The following is a 19,376-nucleotide window of genomic DNA, read 5'->3' on the forward strand; positions in this document are numbered from 1 at the left end:
ATCGGACTATTCAATCCCTCTACCGGAGCAGCTGTTTCAGCGGTCTGTTGTTCTACGTTGACGTGAGTCAGCGTACTTTTGGCATCCAAGGGCTGCTCTGTTGCAGTCATCTCAGTCTGTGTTGCCACCTCAGCTCTTCCAATAACCTTTGAGAGCTCCGAACCCCTTTCGTTTGAATATTGAAGTTCGTGTTCAAGTTTTTCCCATTTCAGAGTCCTGTCCTTCAGCATATGCAGGAGTTGGCTGACCGTTAACTCCTCTGACATCAGACGTTTTGTGTGCTCCTGCTCCATTTTCTCCATCAGCTGCTTCTGTTGTCTTTCCAGATTCTCCAACTCTATATCAAAGAACTCTTTCGTTGCATTCAACTCTTGCTCAAAACGGCGAAGCATTTGTTCTAATTGCTGTTGTAGTTTGAAATGGAGTTGAGTTCGAGCCCGGTGTCCCTCAGAAATGGGCACATCAGTAGACTTGCCAGACTCAGAATCCACAGTTAAACTATGTTGTTGTTGCTCAGTGGAATTCTGTGCTGAAACTTTGTCTTTTGCACCTGAGTTGGGCTTACCATCATCCGTTCCAGAGTCTGGGCCGACTATCTTCACCGAGTTCTCACTCGTTATTGTTTGTAGGAAATGCCAGTCCATATTCATTTTCCTAATCCACTCCCGTCCTAGTAGTGGAGGACCTCCTTCAGATATCACATATAAGTCCATTATTTGACTGTCTTCGCCCTTGTGGACCACTGCAACCTCTATTTTCCCGATGGGGTACACTCTTTGCCCCGTGTATGTTTTCAATATAATCCCCGTATCCTGTAGGGGAATATGTTGGAATAACTTTCCGTAATCTTTCTTATTTATGACCGTCAATGCCGATCCAGTGTCCAATTCCAGTTTTACTTGGACTCCTTCTATCTGAAGAGTGACCCAAATTGTCTGGAGGTCTGCACCCTTACCAGCGTTGAGTACTCTTAAGCTAGCCAGTTCATTACAGCTTAAGCTAGCCAGTTCATTACTGCTAGCGTCTGAATCGGACTCCTGTTCGGTCACCTTGTGTACCTTTGCGTATTTTCCTTGCGGTGACTTCTTGTTGCTGGTCTTCTTCCCTGACCTGCATACTCTAGCTATATGTCCAAGCCTACCACAAGTTCTACATTCTTGGTTTTTAAACCAACACTGGTTCTGATCATGCGTTGTCTTTCCACAACGATAACATTTGCCAGAACTCACACCCAATTTGTGTGCACTGAGCTCCGGTGACCGTAGCTGCATTACTGCCGTGCCTCTCGCTGCGGCTTCGTGTGCTGCTGCCATAGTGACCGCCTTCTCAAGCGTCAGCTCATTCTCCTCGAGCAGTCGCTTTTGTGTATCCTGTTTAAATAAACCACACACAAATTTGTCTCGTGGTGCATCTGTCAGTCCCGTTCCAAACTGGCAATATTTCGCTAATTTACGCAATTCCAGCAAATATTCAGCATTGCTTTCATGCTGTAGCTGCCTTCTGTCGTAAAATTTAAATCGTTCCGCTAGCATCAGCGGCGTGGGGTTTAGATGATCTTTCAGGACAGTAACAATCTCATCGAACGTCTTATCCGCCGGTTCATCTGGTGATAACAGGTGTTTCAATTGCCCGTATGTCTTCGCACCCATTAAATTTAATAATGTTAGAGCTTTATCTTGGTCACGAATTTTATTGGCCTTACAATAATTTTTTACTCTTTCAACATATATGGCCCAATCTTCGAGGTCACTATCAAAGGTGCTAATATTCCCGTGTTTAGGCATTGTAGATTTGCAATTTCTCAGATTTTATTTTCTTTACTTGTTATCAAAGATGGCGGCTTCCCGCTCTTGCCGTCGTCCTCCGCCCACAAAATGGCGGTTTTCCCGCGCTTGGCGGTCTTCACCCGTCCCCCGACGCCGTCTCCCTTCAGCCCCCGAGTGCGGCCCTTATCTTCGCCGCGATCGCCCGAGTGCGGCCCTTATCAGCGGATGCGATCGCTGGATCGCGAAGTGGCTCCCGACCGAAGCGGCTCTCGGCCCTTATCTTCTGTGCGATCGATAGCCTGCGCTGTGCACCGCGGCTCTCGCACCTTGAGCTTCTGCAGCCGCCGCGCCTTTCAGTCCGAGTGCGGCCCTTTGGTCCTGATCGCTGGCCCGCGCTGCGCCTCGCACTTGAAGCGGCTCCCGGCCTCTGGCTCACCCGCTCGCGCGGCTCTTATCAGGGATTGCGATCGCCCTTATCTCCCGATCGGTGGCCCTGTCTTTGCAGCCCACGCTGCTCGGCTTACCCACGAGGTTATGGAGGCTTCAGGGTCCTAATGCCTGTCGCTTCCAGTCGCTGGAAGCTGTCAGGATTTCTGCTGCCCTTCAGTTTTGAGTGGGGTGTTGAGGATTGAAACCTCTCTTCAACGTCCTGTCTTTGGACGAAGCCGCCGTGGAATAACTGCCGCAGGGTTCGAACCGACTCGTCGCCAGTGTTAAGTATGTGTATTGTATTGAACAATTAACACAAAGACTTAAACGTATAACTCAAACAGGTCTTTACTGGTTGGAGGTAGGGACTGCACGTAGGTCTTTACTTCATGCCCACAGGCGGGAACTGAGGGGAGATCAGTACCCACAGTACTATTTATACCCCTATGGCCAGGAGTGGTACTGCGTATCACTACGCCCTACAAGTAGTGCAGTCCTGTCCATAGGTTCAAAGTAGCACACATATTACATACGCAACAGATAGGGTAGATAGAAAGGAACTTTTCCCCTTAGTAGAGGGGTCAATAACCAGGGGCAGGAGGTTTAGAGGGGATTTGAGGAAAAACTTTTTCACCCAGAGGGTGGTTGGAATCTGGAACTCACTGCCTGAAAGGGTGGTAGAGGCAGGAACCCTCACAACATTCGAGAAGCATTTAGATGAGCACTTGAAACGCCACAGCATACAAGGCTACGGACCAAGTGCTGGAAAATGGGATTAGAATAGACAGGGCTTGATGGCCGGCACAGACACGATGGGCCGAAGGGCCTCTTTGTGTGCTGTATGACTCTATGGGCAGGATTTTCATTGGGCCGTGGAGGCGGGATTGGAGGCGTGTGGGGGGTTAAAATCCCGAAATCGGGGGGCACGAACCCATCCTGCCCCTAACCCGCCTCCATGCCAGTTTCAAAGGAGGCGGGTACCCGACACGCATTGGGACCCGCCTCCCCGAGGCAGGAAGGGGATTAGTGCCAATTAACTGCCAGTTAACAGGCAGTTTTTAGCCTAATCCCTATTTTCATTGGTGAAATGTGGGATTCCCGACGGCTCCAAACCACGCCAAGTTAGTGAGGCAGGCCGTCGGGATGAAGGGCTTGGAGGGGTCGAGATATCCGGTGTTCAGGTGAGTGATGGGTGCATGAGTGCAGAGGTAAGTGGGTTTGGTCTGTGTAAAGTGTTTAAAGAAGTTTTACTTACCTTTACAGCCTTCCTTCCTTCAGGTCTCGGGAGTCCCTCATCTCACCGGCACAGAAAGCAGAATGGCCGCGAGCTGTCAAAAGTACCAGCATTCAGCTTTCTGTTCCGGAGAGAGCTCAAAATCATCCTGAGAGGAAGGAATTAACCTGGAGTGCAGATTGTCAGTGTTTGACAGCTTCAAACATCTGTGAAACGTTGATATTTCATCTGTCAAAAGGTCTTGACAGATGAAATATCAATCCGTGACGTCACCTGTTGCCGGGTGGCCCTTAATTGGCCTGCTGAGCCTGCTGGGCGGGCTCAACAAGGTCAATCAAGTTAAAATCGCATGGATTGGCCACAACTCGATGGAGGCGGGACTACAACCCCGAAAGTTGTAGTCCCGCCTCCTACCCGCCTCCTCAATGTAGCTCCAGCCCTATGACTATGATGACTAATCCACAGATTGAAATAAGTACAGGTGAAGGAGGCCATCGGCCCATCTTCCTCATCCTTCTACGGTAACCCATGATGGCCCCCAACACCGTGTCTAACTGCCTCTTCATTAACTCCACAGTTTATCATTCCATTTCCGTACTCTGAGCCCATTCCAGGTATCACTGTGTGTGTGTGAGCAGAACTGTCTCCCGCGCCCCCTTCTCTTACTGTTGCGGATTGGCTTGAAATAGTCCTCAGGATTAACCACACTTAGTAACTTACCTCTATAAAAGTCCCCCTCATTCACTTCCTTTTAAGGCTGCAGAGTCCCGTGTTTGTCTACCTTCTCATTACCTTGTTCCTAATTGTCAGGGCTCGTCCACTCTTTGAGACACAGGTCCACCACTCTGGTACCTCGCCCAGGTGGCAGTGTTTCATGTGCGCCTAGGCAATGAGTGCCGGTGGGGTATGCAACCATGGAGGGCATCACCGTCGAGCCCAACTATCCTTATCTCACATCCGCACTTTCCAGCAAATGCTCACCGGATTGTGATGGAGGGTGAGAAACCCTGGCTGATCTCTTGCTCCCCCCTCTATCAGAAGTGCTGAGGCTAATTGTAATGCTCACGTTACCACACTGGCTTAGGAAAACCTGGGCCCTTCTGGTCTGTGCATGCTTAGCATAGAAACATAGAAGATAGGAGCAGGAGTAGGCCATTCGGCCACTCAAGCCTGCTCTGCCATTCAATGAGATCATGGCTGATTATCCAAATTCAGTACCCTGTCCCTGCCTTCTCCCCATATCACTTGATCCCTTTAGCCTTAAGAAATATATCCAACTCCTTCTTGAATATATTTAATGAATTGGCCTCAACTACCTTCTGTGGTAGAGAATTCCACAGATTCACCACTCTCTGGGTGAAGAAATTCCTCCTCATCTCAGTCCTAAATGGCTTACCCCTTATCCTTAGACTGTGACCCCTGGTTCTGGACTCCCCCACCATCGGGAACATCCTTCCTGCATCTAGTCTGTCTAGTCCTGTTAGAATTTTATAAGTTTCAATGAGATCCCCTCTCATTCTTCTAAACTCCAGCGAGTACAAGTCCAATCAACCCAATCTCTCCTCATACGTCATTCCTGCCATCCGAGGTATCAGTCTGGTGAATCTTCGCTGCACTCCTTCCATGGCAAGAACATCCTTCCTCAGATAAGGCGACCAAAACTGCACACAATACTCAAGGTGCGGTCTCACCAAGGCCCTGTACAACTGCAGCAAGACATCCTTGCTCCTGTACTCGAATCCTCTCGCTACGAAGGCCAACATACCATTTGCCTTCTTAACCGCCTGCTGCACCTGCATGCTTACCTTCAGCGACTGGTGCACAAGGACACCCAGGTCTCGTTGCACTTCCCCTTCTCCCAATCTATTAGCGAGCAAAGGGTTTCTTTGCATGAGTTTCCTGCAGCATGCAACTAAATACATAAAACGGGTGAACGCTTCCGCTAAAATAGCAGAAGAATGTTGTGCAAACGTATTGCTCGATGCGTCTGCTGATACTGCCGACCATTCTATCCAGAATTAAGACTGTTCAGTGAACCCAGCTGGTGACTTCCCCCCCCCCCCATTCTTTGTGCAGATGTTGCGGGATAAATTCCGTGAATTTGCTCGGGACACCAGCAACATCGGCCAGGAGCGCGTGGACTCCGTGAACTGCATGGCCGACGAGCAGATCGACCTGGGTCACTCGGAAAACGCCACCATTGCCGAGTGGAAGGACGGGCTGAACGAGGCCTGGGCGGACCTGCTGGAGCTCATCGACACCCGGACGCAGATGCTGGCCGCTTCGTACGAGCTGCACAGCTTCTACCACGATGCCAGGGAGACGCTCGACCGCATTCAGGAGAAGGAAAAGCTGCTGCCAGAGGAAGTGGGTCGTGATCTAAACACGGTGGAGCGAATGCACCGGATGCACACTACATACGAACACGACATACAGGCACTGAGCACACAGGTAGGTACAGAATGTGCAGGTCACTCTTTCTCACCTTTCTTCCCCGTTCTCTTCTTTCTTCCTCACCTTTCTCCCTCGTTCTCTCCTTTCTTCCTCACCTTTCTCCCTCGTTCCCTCCTTTCTTCCTCGCCTTTCTCCCTCGTTCTCTCCTTTCTTCCTCGCCTTTCTCCCTCGTTCTCTTCTTTCTTCCTCGCCTTTCTCCCTCGTTCTCTCCTTTCTTCCTCGCCTTTCTCCCTCGTTCTCTCCTTTCTTCCTTGCCTTTCTCCCTCGTTCTCTTCTTTCTTCCTCGCCTTTCTCCCTCGTTCTCTCCTTTCTTCCTCGCCTTTCTCCCTCGTTCTCTTCTTTCTTCCTCGCCTTTCTCCTTTCTCTCCTTTCTTCCTCGCCTTTCTCCCTCGTTCTCTCCTTTCTTCCTCACCTTTCTCCTTCTTTCTCTCCTTTCTTCCTCGCCTTTCTCCTTCTTTCTCTTCTTTCTTCCTCGCCTTTCTCCTTCTTTCTCTTCTTTCTTCCTCGCCTTTCTCCTTCTTTCTCTTCTTTCTTCCTCGCCTTTCTCCCTCGTTCTCTCCTTTCTTCCTCGCCTTTCTCCTTCTTTCTCTCCTTTCTTCCTCGCCTTTCTCCCCCGTTCTCTCCTTTCTTCCTCGCCTTTCTCCCTCGTTCTCTCCTTTCTTCCTCGCCTTTCTCCCTCGTTCTCTTCTTTCTTCCTCGCCTTTCTCCCTCGTTCTCTCCTTTCTTCCTCGCCTTTCTCCTTCTTTCTCTCCTTTCTTCCTCACCTTTCTTCCCCGTTCTCTCCTTTCTTCCTCACCTTTCTCCTTCTTTCTCTCCTTTCTTCCTCACCTTTCTCCCTCATTCTCTCCTTTCTTCCTCGCCTTTCTCCTTCTTTCTCTCCTTTCTGCCTCGCCTTTCTCCCTCGTTCTCTTCTTTCTTCCTCGCCTTTCTTCCCCGTTCTGTCCTTTCTTCCTCACCTTTCTCCTTCTTTCTCTCCTTTCTTCCTCGCCTTTCTCCCTCGTTCTCTTCTTTCTTCCTCGCCTTTCTCCCTCGTTCTCTTCTTTCTTCCTCACCTTTCTCCTTCTTTCTCTTCTTTCTTCCTTGCCTTTCTCCCTCGTTCTCTCCTTTCTTCCTCGCCTTTCTCCCTCGTTCTCTCCTTCCTCGCCTTTCTCCCTTGTTCTCTCCTTTCTTCCTCGCCTTTCTCCCTCGTTCTCTCCTTTCTTCCTCGCCTTTCTCCCTCGTTCTCTCCTTTCTTCCTCGCCTTTCTCCCTCGTTCTCTCCTTTCTTCCTCGCCTTTCTCCCTCGTTCTCTCCTTTCTTCCTCGCCTTTCTCCCTCGTTCTCTCCTTTCTTCCTCACCTTTCTCCTTCTTTCTCTCCTTTCTTCCTCACCTTTCTCCCTCATTCTCTCCTTTCTTCCTCGCCTTTCTCCTTCTTTCTCTCCTTTCTGCCTCGCCTTTCTCCCTCGTTCTCTTCTTTCTTCCTCGCCTTTCTTCCCCGTTCTGTCCTTTCTTCCTCACCTTTCTCCTTCTTTCTCTCCTTTCTTCCTCGCCTTTCTCCCTCGTTCTCTTCTTTCTTCCTCGCCTTTCTCCCTCGTTCTCTTCTTTCTTCCTCACCTTTCTCCTTCTTTCTCTTCTTTCTTCCTTGCCTTTCTCCCTCGTTCTCTCCTTTCTTCCTCGCCTTTCTCCCTCGTTCTCTCCTTCCTCGCCTTTCTCCCTTGTTCTCTCCTTTCTTCCTCGCCTTTCTCCCTCGTTCTCTCCTTTCTTCCTCGCCTTTCTCCCTCGTTCTCTCCTTTCTTCCTCGCCTTTCTCCCTCGTTCTCTCCTTTCTTCCTCGCCTTTCTCCCTCGTTCTCTCCTTTCTTCCTCGCCTTTCTCCCTCGTTCTCTCCTTTCTTCCTCGCCTTTCTCCCTCGTTCTCTCCTTTCTTCCTCGCCTTTCTCCCTCGTTCTCTTCTTTCTTCCTCGCCTTTCTCCCTCGTTCTCTCCTTTCTTCCTCGCCTTTCTCCTTCTTTCTCTCCTTTCTTCCTCGCCTTTCTCCCTCGTTCTCTCCTTTCTTCCTCGCCTTTCTCCCTCGTTCTCTCCTTTCTTCCTCGCCTTTCTCCCTCGTTCTCTCCTTTCTTCCTCGCCTTTCTCCCTCGTTCTCTCCTTTCTTCCTCGCCTTTCTCCCCGTTCTCTCCTTTCTTCCTCGCCTTTCTCCCTCGTTCTCTCCTTTCTTCCTCGCCTTTCTCCCTCGTTCTCTCCTTTCTTCCTCGCCTTTCTCCCTCGTTCTCTCCTTTCTTCCTCGCCTTTCTCCCTCGTTCTCTCCTTTCTTCCTCGCCTTTCTCCCTCGTTCTCTCCTTCCTCGCCTTTCTCCCTCGTTCTCTCCTTTCTTCCTCGCCTTTCTCCCTCGTTCTCTCCTTTCTTCCTCGCCTTTCTCCCTCGTTCTCTTCTTTCTTCCTCGCCTTTCTCCCTCGTTCTCTCCTTTCTTCCTCGCCTTTCTCCCTCGTTCTCTCCTTTCTTCCTCGCCTTTCTCCCTCGTTCTCTCCTTTCTTCCTCGCCTTTCTCCCCGTTCTCTCCTTTCTTCTTCGCCTTTCTCCCTCGTTCTCTCCTTTCTTCCTCGCCTTTCTCCTTCTTTCTCTCCTTTCTTCCTCGCCTTTCTCCCTCGTTCTCTCCTTTCTTCCTCGCCTTTCTCCCTCGTTCTCTCCTTTCTTCCTCGCCTTTCTCCCTCGTTCTCTCCTTTCTTCCTCGCCTTTCTCCCTCGTTCTCTCCTTTCTTCCTCGCCTTTCTCCCCGTTCTCTCCTTTCTTCCTCGCCTTTCTCCCCCGTTCTCTTCTTTCTTCCTCGCCTTTCTCCCTCGTTCTCTCCTTTCTTCCTCGCCTTTCTCCCTCGTTCTCTCCTTTCTTCCTCGCCTTTCTCCCTCGTTCTCTCCTTTCTTCCTCACCTTTCTCCCCCGTTCTCTTCTTTCTTCCTCGCCTTTCTCCCTCGTTCTCTCCTTTCTTCCTCGCCTTTCTCCCTCGTTCTCTCCTTTCTTCCTCGCCTTTCTCCCCCGTTCTCTCCTTTCTTCCTCGCCTTTCTCCCCCGTTCTCTCCTTTCTTCCTCGCCTTTCTCCCTCGTTCTCTCCTTTCTTCCTCGCCTTTCTCCCTCGTTCTCTCCTTTCTTCCTCGCCTTTCTCCCTCGTTCTCTCCTTTCTTCCTCGCCTTTCTCCTTCTTTCTCTTCTTTCTTCCTCGCCTTTCTCCCTCGTTCTCTCCTTTCTTCCTCGCCTTTCTCCTTCTTTCTCTTCTTTCTTCCTCACCTTTCTCCCTCGTTCTGCCTGCTTTCTCTGCTTTATTCTCTCTTTACCTCTCCCTTTCTCCAGCTCTCTCTGTTCCCAGTATAAGAACTTTCTTTAATTTCTAGTACATTTTCAGTGCTGTCCTTCTGTCTGTCAGTTTCAAGCTTTTGACACTTTATTTCCCCAGATTTTAAAAGGGCGCGGAAGGAAAAGCAAGAAAATCATTATAATTTCATGGGGATTTGATGGTGAAATTCCCTCGGTATAAGATGACTTGAAGGAGATTGCCACTTTTAAACAACTTCTGCTGCTGCAATCGTCCTCGTTCCTTGATTTCAGATCATTGTCCCGGTTGACCATTTTGGCGCTCTATCTTTCCTTGTGGCTTTGCCTTTCCCTTTGACACTGGTCTGCCTTTTTTTTTGTAACTCAGGTGAAACAGGTCCAGGACGATGCTGCTCGTCTGCGGTCAGCCTACGCGGGCGAAAAGGCCGAGGACATCCAGCGACACGAGGATACCGTTGTGGAGGCCTGGAACGCTCTCCTCAGTGCCAGCAAAGGACGCAAGCAGCTCCTCTCGGACTCTGTCGAAAAGTTCCGCTTCTTCAACCTCGTACGGGCTCTGATGCTGTGGATGGACGACGTCAACAGACAAATGGACACCCAGGAGAAGCCGAGGTAGTTTTACTAACTGCTGCATTCTAGAGGAGGATGGGTAGCTGATCCCTTCAATTACTTTTGGAAAGTCATGCTCAGAGTCCCCACATATGTGAGAAGGGGATTGTTTATGGTTTTTTTCTATGACTATTATGTTCATTATATAGAATGTCCAGCACAGAAATGGGCCATTCAGCCCAACTGATCCATGCTCCACACGAGCCTCCTCCCACCCCTCTGCATCTCACCTTATCAGCATATCCTTCTATTCCTTTCTCCCTCATGTGTTTATCCAGCTTCCCCGTAAATGCATCTTTGTTTTTTGTTGTGCTCTTCAATTTGGTCAGCTTGGCTTACTCAGTTGGTTGCAATCTCGTCTCTGGGTCAGAAGGTTGCGACTTGGGAGGCCCAGACCAGAACTCGAGCTCATAATATCGGCAGCCACTCCACACAGTTCTGAGGGAGTGCTGCCGTTCTTCGCATGATCCTTAAATTGAGGCCCTGTCCTGCTGTTGAGGTTCAAGTTAAAGATCTCACGGCAGTATTTCCTCCCACAGTCCAAAGATGTGCGGGTTAGGTTGATTGGCCATGATAAAAATTGGCCCTTAGTGTTAGGGGGGATTAAATACGTGGGGTTATGGGGATAGGGCTTGGGTGGGATGGCTGTCGGTGTAGGGACCGGGTGCTAGGGTTTGGATGATCAGCCATGATCTCGTTGAATGGCGGAGCAGGCTCGAAGGGCCGAATGGCCTACTCCTGCTCCTATCTTCTATGTTTCTATGTCTATGTTTCTATTTGAAAAAGAGCAGGGAGTGATGTCAGAAAGTGGGTTTTTTTTCACACACAAGGCGTAGTTGAAATCTGGAACTCTCTTCCCAAAAGGCTGTGGATTCTGGGTGAATTGAAACTTGAGATGGATAGATTTTTGTTTGGTAAGAGTATTCAGGGATATGGAGCAAAGTCGGGTAAATGAAGTTGAGGTACAGATCAGCCACGATCTAACTGAATGGCAGAACAGGCTGGAGGAGCTGAGTGGCCAACTCCTGTTGCTATGAGTTCTCCCAGTTATCCCTCTCTCAACTACCACACCAAAGGTAACACCGAAGGATTTGAGATGGGACGGACATGGTGGTGTTGATGCAAGCTGGCGCGCTGCTTTGGTTTTGCAGACTGGCCAAAGCCAACGGCTAATGGGAATCTCCAGCCCTGGTTTGTAGCGAGCACGGCAGAGGTTAAGCAGTGGCTGCGTGCGCGCGCGCGCGCGCGTGACCCGCCTGATATAAGAAAACTACTAGGCACTTGGTCTAAGCGCTAAGCGTTAAACAAAGTTTTACAACATGGAGGTCTAGTTGTGTCCTTCACTAGTTCCTGTTAAGAATGTCCTGCGCAAGCTGGGCCCGTGCCCGAGTATTTATACTCTCCCTGGACAGCGCCACCCGTAGGCCGCTCAGTATTATTTCATAAGTCTTTCATGAATGACTGATTCATGTTACCGCCCAACTGAACCTTTGCACTGTCGACCTTTCGCAGGGACGTCTCTTCAGCAGATCTGACCATAAAGAACCATCAGGGCATCAAGTCCGAAATCGATGCCCGGGACGACAGCTTTACCGCGAGCATTGAGATGGGCAATGCCCTCCTGGCCAAGAACCACTATGCTTCAGAAGAGGTAGTGTAATCCTTTGTACAAAAGGACATTCCTGAAGGTCTTGGACTCTCTCGGAGTGGTAATTTCTGTGCTTTCTGTTTTCACCATTATTCCGCTTGCCCAGTTGCCATGACGACAAGTACTGGTTATATAGTACAGGTAGACTACCCTTTATCCGAACTTCCGAAAACCGAAACCCTCTAAAAACCGAAGGTTTTTTCGGTCAGCGTAAGTCGTGCGCACGACATGACCAGAGTGGCGCACGACTTACAGGCCTAGCCGGATAAGGGATAGTGTAGCATTTTTCTGCACTTCTGAAAACCGAAATCGCTCAGCGTAAGTGTACCAGCCTTTATCCGCACATCCGAAACCAGAAAACCTCTGAAAGCCGAAAGTGGCGCAAAGCATGACTTCTGAAAACCGAAATCGCTCAGCGTAAGTGTACCAGCCTTTATCTGCACATCCGAAACCAGAAAACCTCTGAAAGCCGAAAGTGGCGCAAAGCATGACTTCTGAAAACCGAAATCGCTCAGCGTAAGTTGTGCGCACGACCCCGCCGACCCCCCGCCGAAGCCGACCCCGACCCCCGCCGACCCCCACCCTTTCGGATAAGGGATAGTGTATCCTTTATCCGCACTCCCGCAAACCGAATTACAGGTAGACTATCCTTTATCCGAAAACCTCGGGACCAGCCGAGTTTCGGATAAAGGAGAATTTCGGATTTCGGAAGGTGGGTCGGCAGGGGTCCGCGGGGGGGTCGGCGGGGGGTCGTGCGCACGACTTATGCTGACGCTCAGCGTAAGTCAGTCGGGGTCAGGGCCGGCGGGGTCCGCGGGGGGGTCGGCGGTTGTCGGGGCCGGCGGGGTCCGCGGGGGGGTCGGCGGGGGGGATCGGCGGTTGTCGGGGCCGGCGGGGTCCGCGGGGGGGTCGGCAGTTGTCGGGGCCGGCGGGGTCCGCGGGGGGGTCGGCGGTTGTCGGGGCTGGCGGGGTCGGCGGTTGTCGGGGCCGGCGGGGTCCGCGGGGGGGGTCGGCGGTTGTCGGGGCTGGCGGGGTCGGCGGTTGTCGGGGCCGGCGGGGTCCGCGGGGGGGTCGGCGGTTGTCGGGGCTGGCGGGGTCGGCGGTTGTCGGGGCCGGCGGGGTCCGCGGGGGGGTCGGCGGTTGTCGGGGCCGGCGGGGTCCGCGGGGGGGGGGGGTCGGCGGGGGGTCGTGCGCACGACTTACCCTTTATACGAACTTCCGAAACCGGAACCCTCTAAAAACCGAAGGTTTTTTCGTTCGTACGCACGACTTACGCTAAACGAAAAAACCTTCGGTTTTTAGAGGGTTTCGGTTTTCGGAAGTCCGGATAAAGGGTAGTCTACCTGTACTCTGAAAACCGAAGTGTTTTCGCTCACCTTCCGAAATCCGAAATTCTCCGAAAACCGAAACACGGCTGGTCCCGAGGTTTTCGGATAAAGGATAGTCTACCTGTACAGCAACAGTACTCAAGTCTCGGAGGCATTGCTGGTATTTGAGTGATAATAGATCGCTTACCTTTAATAATGCCCTTACTACAGGAAACTCTCGATTTACTGGCACCTAAATAACCAGAAATCTCTGTTAACCGGCAAAATTCAGGAGTAGGTTCAGGTAAGTTTTACTTCATATTAGTGGCCATTCCTGGATCTGTGGCTGAATAACCAGGGTTCCTGCACCTGTTGCTAAGCAACAGGGACGCCTGGATCTTGTGGCCGGGGTTCCTGCACCTGTTGCTAAGCAACAGGGACGCCTGGATCTTGTGGCCGGGGTTCCTGCACCTGTTGCTAAGCAACAGGGAAGCCTGGATTTGTTGCTGTGTGCGGGGCTCCCGTGTACCTTTTACTATACCTCTCTGTAATCCGGACTTTTTGATAAACCGGCACCACGCCAGTCCCGTCGGTGCCGGATAAAACAGAGTTTCCTGTAATACAGTACACACATTATAGGCACAAATATTAAAACAGTCCCTGCAGCAGAAATGACCTGTTTTCTACTATTGTATGAGACGAAGAAGGTCAAAATACCAGAACACACAAATCAATTTAATGCAGATACCCATTATACGTTCAAGACTGTATTATTCTGTGTTTCTTCCCTGTTCCGTTAGATTGCAGAGAAGTTGGCCCAACTCCAGGAAAGGAGGAAAGAAATCAATGATAAGCGGAAGGAGAAGGAGGACTGGCTGCAGCTGGGTGAGAATACTGAACCATGTGTCGAGGTAGTCAGTGGGAAGCCTCCGTCAGGGATTGACAAACCCACGTATCTTGTCTTGTGCTCTGTGCGATGCCGTGTATGTCGAAGAGCAATAATTCTGCCGTGCCGAACCGCCCTTAACTTGGCACTAAATCCAGATGCAACGTATGAAATTACAGGCCTGTCACCTCTCGGTGTGAACACGTCCAGCCCAGAATGACGGGATGAAGGTCTCCTCTGTCTACTAGCTGTAAGGGTCCTAAGTGAAATGAGTTGGGGCAGCCTCGGTCTAGTTCCAGTGGAGGAAGGGCCCACAGCATAAAACCCTTCTCGTTCTTCAGTTTCATAGATTTGCACAGAATATACGGCACAGAAACAGGCCATTCGGCCCAACTGGTCTATGCCGGTGTTTATGCTCCACATGGGCTTCCTCCCACCCTTCACCTCACCCTTTCACCAAGAGGGGCTACGCGGTGGCTTTAATGTAGAAGCTGGCTTGAGTTTTCAGTTTTAAAATCATATCACACAGCGCAGAAGCAGGCCATTCGGCCCATCGTGCCTGTGCCGGCACTTTGAAAGAGCTCTTCAGTTAGTCCCACTCCCCCCCTGCTCTTTCCCCACAGCCCTGCAAATTTTTCCTCTTCAAATATTTACCCAATTCCCTTTTGAAGGTTACTATTGAATCTGCTTCCACCACCCTTTGAGTGCAGTGCACGCCAGGTTGTTACTCGCTGTGTTAAAAAAAAAATGTTTCCTCATGTCGCCTCTGGTCCTGTTGCCAATCGCCTTAAAAAATGGTGTCAGTTTTCCTTCGGGTTAAGCACATCAGAAGCCTGTGTTAAGAATATCTCCAGATGTATATTGGATTTATCGAGTTTGAAACAGTAGCCGACCGCCAGTTGTATCAGATGTTATGAAATGTTCTTCAATGAATTGAAGATATTATCAAATGAGTTGGAACTGATAATACTGCGTTCTCTTCCCCCTCACCAGTGATGGAAGTTTTCCAGTTTGGTAGGGATGCAGCGGTTGCAGAGGCCTGGCTGGCAAGTCAGGAGCCGTACATCAGAGCAGCTGACATAGGAAGTAATGTAGATGAAGCCGAGAACCTGATCAAGCGACACGAAGGGTTTGAGAAGTCGGCTTCTGCGTGGGACGAGCGTTTCCTGGCCCTGGAAAAACTGACGACAGTGAGTGCAGTACTACTCTGTTATTTTCCTTCCAGTTTTCTCCCCCAACTCTCCTGAAAGTGCCGACTGCCCTCTAGAACCTCACCTATTTGGTCATTACATAGAAATTCACTTACCTAAGGAAGGATGGACTTGCCTTGGAGGGAGTGCAACAAAGGTTCACCAGACTGGTTCCTATGAGGAGAGATTGAGTAGACTAGGCCTATATTCTCTAGAATTTAGAAGAATAAGAGGTGATCTCATTGAAACATACAAAATTCTTACAGGGCTTGACAGGGTAGATGCAGGGAGGATGTTTCCCCTGGCTGGGGAGTCTAGAACCAGGGGTCACAGTCTCAGGATAAGGGGCCGACAATTTAGGACTGAGATGAGGAGGAATTTCTTCACTCAGAGGGTGGTGAATCTTCGTAATTCTCTTATCCAGAGGGCTGTGGATGCTCAGTCGTTGAGTATATTCAAGGCTGAGATCGATAGATTTTTGGACTCTAGGGGAATCAAGGGATATGGGGATAGTGCAGGAAAGTGGAGTTGAGGTCGAAGATCAGCCATGATCTTATTGAATGGTGGAGCAGGCTCGAATGGCCGACTCCTGCTCCTATTTCTTATGTTCACAGAAACAGGCCATTTGACCCGGCTGAGGTCCACTAACTTTGCACAAATGTGAATCAAACCTGGAACCTTTGGGCTCCATACTACCCAGTGACCTATGCCGGTGTTTATGCTCCACATGAGCCTCCGCCCACCTTACTTCATCTCACCCCATCAGCATTTACTTCTATTCCTTTCTCCCTCATGTACACTAGCTTCCCCTTAAATGTACTATTCGTCTCAACCACTCCCTGTGGGAGTGAGTTCCACATTCTCACCACTCTCTGGGTAAAGAAGTTTCTCCTGAATTCCCTATTAGATTTATTAGTGACTATCTTATACCTATGACCACACCCCCCCCCCCTAATTTTGGTCTTCCCCAGAAGCGGAAACATTTTCTCTACGCCTAGCCTATCGAAGCCCTTCGTAATTTTAAAGATTTCTATTCGGTCACCCCTCAGCCTATTCGACATATGATCCTAGACGGCGAGTGGCAGCAGACTGTTTGACCGTGGAAGGCATCGCACAGTCAAGCACGATCCTATCCATGCCCAAGATCCACAAGCAGGGGGCTCCTGGACATCAGTCGCGAGCGGAGGCCTCGGCTGATTTCTGCCCTTTTCAGGCCAGTGGCTTTTTGGCCAGCTGTATCGCCCTCCTCTGGCCCGGCTGAGGTCCACTAACTTCGCACAAATGCGAATCAGACCTGGGACCTTTCGGGCTCCATACTACCCAGTGACCATAAAAGAAACTGTTCTTTTGCTGTTTCTATTTCCGCCACCACATGCAATGAATATAAGTAGTAGGTGGTCTATTGAAACGTATAAAATTCTGACAGGGCTAGACAGACTGGAAGGAAGGATATACTTGCCATAGAGGGAGTGCAACGAAGGTTCACCAGACTGATCCTGGGATGAGGGGGATTGTCCTATGAGGTTGAGATTGAGTAGACTAGGCCGATATTCTCTAGAGTTTAGAAGAATGAGAGGTGATCTCATTGAAACATACAAAATTCTGACAGGGTAGATGCAGGGAGGATGTTTCCCCTGGCTGGGGAGTCCAGAACCAGGGGTCACAATCTCAGGATACGGGGTAGGACATTTAGGACTGAGATGAGGAGAAATGTCTTCACTCAGAGGGTGGTGAACCTGTGGAATTCTCTACCACAGAAGGCTGTGGAGGCCAAGTCACTGAATATATTTAAGAAGGAGATAGATAGATTTCTAGACACAAAAGGCATAAAGGGATATGGGGAGAGCGCGGGAATATGGTATTGAGATCGAGGATCAGCCATGATCATATTGAATGGTGGAGCAGGCTCGAAGGGCCGAGTGGCCCACTCCTGCTCCTATTTTTCTATGTTTCTATTGCATTATTTTATGTTTGTAAACAAATGAAAAATAGTTAGCCAAGCACTTTTTCATGATGGCGGTGCCCTTTTAATATCCATTTGTTTCCTATCCCTCATGTAAATACCTTAGCTCAGAGATTTGTTTGGTAAATTTTAAATTTGCATTTGTCAAAACAGTTCAGGAAATCTTTTAACACATCATTTTCCCAAAGAGTCAGTGGGAGTAGGACTGCAGCTTTCATGCTGCAGCCACATGATTTTGCCCTATACTGCGGAAGATCAGCCATGATCTTACTGAACGGCTCGAGGGGCCGTCTGGCCGACTCCTGCTCCTACTTCTTGTGTTCTTCCCAGGTTCTTGTACTTCCACACCCTAACCGCAGGTCCCAACCCGCACTGCACAGGCATTCTTCGGCAGCCTGGGTTCAGAAGTACACGGTGGAGCCTGAAACATAGCCAGCAAAGCAGGCACGGAAAATCGTAACGCAATCGGACGTCTCCTCCTTGGGGAAACGTACATGAAAAAATGTTCTTATTCGCTGGGATATTTTTGCAAGCTGCCGGGTGGGCGTGCATTTCCGGGATCGCGGGGGGAGTGGGTACAGTAATGTTCGGCGGTGGTACTGGATGTCTTTGTTTTAGTGAGGAGGACGACGCCTTAGCTTGCCGTCATTTCTTACAGCTGGAGCAGCACGAGATTCGGCGCGTACAGGAGGAGGAGGAGAGGAAGCGAAAGCCACCTCCGCCGCCCTCGCCCCCGACACCACGCGTCTCCGTAACGGCAGAAGGCAGCCCGGAGACCAGGAGTCGGGCACAGCAGAATGAACTGGCACGGTAATAGCACCCACCAGTCAGGTCTTTAGCGTCCCGTCACACGAGGACCAAGGGAATGCCCCTTTTTACTGTGCTGTAATTGTGTCGGTTGCCATGGTTCCAAAATCACCCCCTCCTCCCCCACCGTAGGTCAAATTTATCAACAGAACTGTGCGCACTAAAGGTTTGCACCAGCACAGTTGCTTAGAAGTTGTGAACGCAACTTTAAAGTAACAGGAAACGGGCAAATGTATATGCAGTTAGTTAAGAAGCAAATTGCGACTTTGTCATTCGGGGCTGGACTTCGGGTGAAGATCCATAACAGGCGGCATGTGGTGAAAGTGCATTGATGCCCTCTACTGGCAGGCTGAAAGCAAAGCCACCCACAGCCAAGGATCAAGGTTGTCCTGCTGCAAGTGCCCACCGGCCTTTGCTGACCAAGGTACCTGCAGAAAATGACCTATCCGGCCTGGTTCATGTGCGTCGCACAGTGTCCTTTACAGGACTGCCTCTGGTGCCTTTTCTGAGGCAACCCCAGAGGTTAAAGTAGGTGTTATGCATGTTTGGGTGGAGTGTGGTAATTGTCGCACTCTGTTCAGGGATCTTTTTAACTGTATTTGTGTATCTTCTCATGTCCCAACTTTGACACAATACATCAGCTCATCGAGGAGGGCAGGCAGGCAGGCAGCTTGCTCCCAGGCCTGTGACAATTGCAATGCATTACCAGCTCCTGTCGGCTTCACCGGCATGGCCTACAATGGCCCCTCCCTCCGTGACCTCTTAATAGTTCCTTGGTTTAATCTGCTCTCCTTTCAATCTCTGGGACTCGGGTTTGACTCCAAACCGATGGGATGGAATTCTCTTCTATCTTGTCCGCTGGGAGTCTTCCATATGAAATTACCTGGGGGGGGAGGGGGTTCTTCAGCTGAGCCGACGGATCTTAAAGTATGAGGGCAGGCTGTCTGCCCGCGCGACGTCCCAATAACTGCTCATTTCGTAAAGAGGCCGAATAGCGGGAGGATTTTATATTACAGGAGCTAAAAATCATGTGGTGTGGTCTGTTTCAATCCTTTTTAATCTGGTTTACTGTCATTAATTTGGGGTTTTGTTTTTGGTTATTTTTAGGGATAGTGAGATGGTTAATCACCTGGAGCCCATCGCTCAGAACGGAGTGCACTCGGACATGGAGTCGCCGCAGGTAAGTCACGGAGCCGTCCTCCACGAGACACTCAGTGGGGATCCCGCTGTCCCCAGTAGGCAGCGCCGGGGAGCTGTAGGCGACATGAGCCTATGACTTGCACGATTAGGACCCAGTGTGCTCAGCGGCACACAGCGGTCAGCACGTGGAGGCATCGTGTTCAAATCCCTCCATGGTCTCACCCCCCTCCCCCTCCCTATCTCTGTAACTTCCTCCACCCCCTCCGCGATCTCTGCGCTCCTCTCCAATTCTGGCCTCTTGCGCATCCCCCGATTTCCATCGCTCCACCATTGGCGGCCGTGCCTTCAGTTGCCAAGGCTCTAAGCTCTGGAATTCCCTCCCTAAACCTCTCCGCCTCTCTATCTCTCTCTATTCCTTTTAAGACGCTCCTTAAAACCTAACGCTCCTGTGAAGCTTCTTGGGACGTTTTACTACGTGCAAATCCAGTGATAAAACACCGAGATACAAAGTTAAATCCTGAGGTTGATACTCGTTGTGTCAAGGTGGCCAAAAGTGTGGTAGGGCCATACCCGGCTGGACTATTTCAGTTGTTTTGCTAATATAAACCCAACCTTCATCTGGCAGGCTCGGGGAAGGAGTTGGCTAATTTCAT

General features: G+C 50.4%; 1 protein-coding gene across 2 annotated transcripts in view; it reads left to right on the forward strand.

Annotated features, from left to right (window-relative positions):
- sptbn2 (spectrin, beta, non-erythrocytic 2) overlaps nucleotides 1-19,376 on the forward strand; it is a 678,353-nt gene that overhangs the window by 348,922 nt on the left and 310,055 nt on the right. For both annotated transcript variants that reach the window (XM_085976259.1, XM_085976260.1), the window contains exons 26-32: nucleotides 5,506-5,880; nucleotides 9,541-9,785; nucleotides 11,295-11,433; nucleotides 13,538-13,622; nucleotides 14,617-14,813; nucleotides 17,435-17,586; nucleotides 18,691-18,763. In XM_085976259.1, the coding sequence (XP_085832385.1) occupies nucleotides 5,506-5,880; nucleotides 9,541-9,785; nucleotides 11,295-11,433; nucleotides 13,538-13,622; nucleotides 14,617-14,813; nucleotides 17,435-17,586; nucleotides 18,691-18,763 (1,266 nt within the window). The remainder of the gene's footprint in view (nucleotides 1-5,505; nucleotides 5,881-9,540; nucleotides 9,786-11,294; nucleotides 11,434-13,537; nucleotides 13,623-14,616; nucleotides 14,814-17,434; nucleotides 17,587-18,690; nucleotides 18,764-19,376) is intronic.

This window comes from Somniosus microcephalus, unplaced genomic scaffold (assembly GCF_052327205.1).
Source record: "Somniosus microcephalus isolate GS21.2 unplaced genomic scaffold, FLI_Smic_1.0 unresolved_chr2, whole genome shotgun sequence".
NCBI classification, from domain to species: Eukaryota; Metazoa; Chordata; class Chondrichthyes; order Squaliformes; family Somniosidae; genus Somniosus; species Somniosus microcephalus.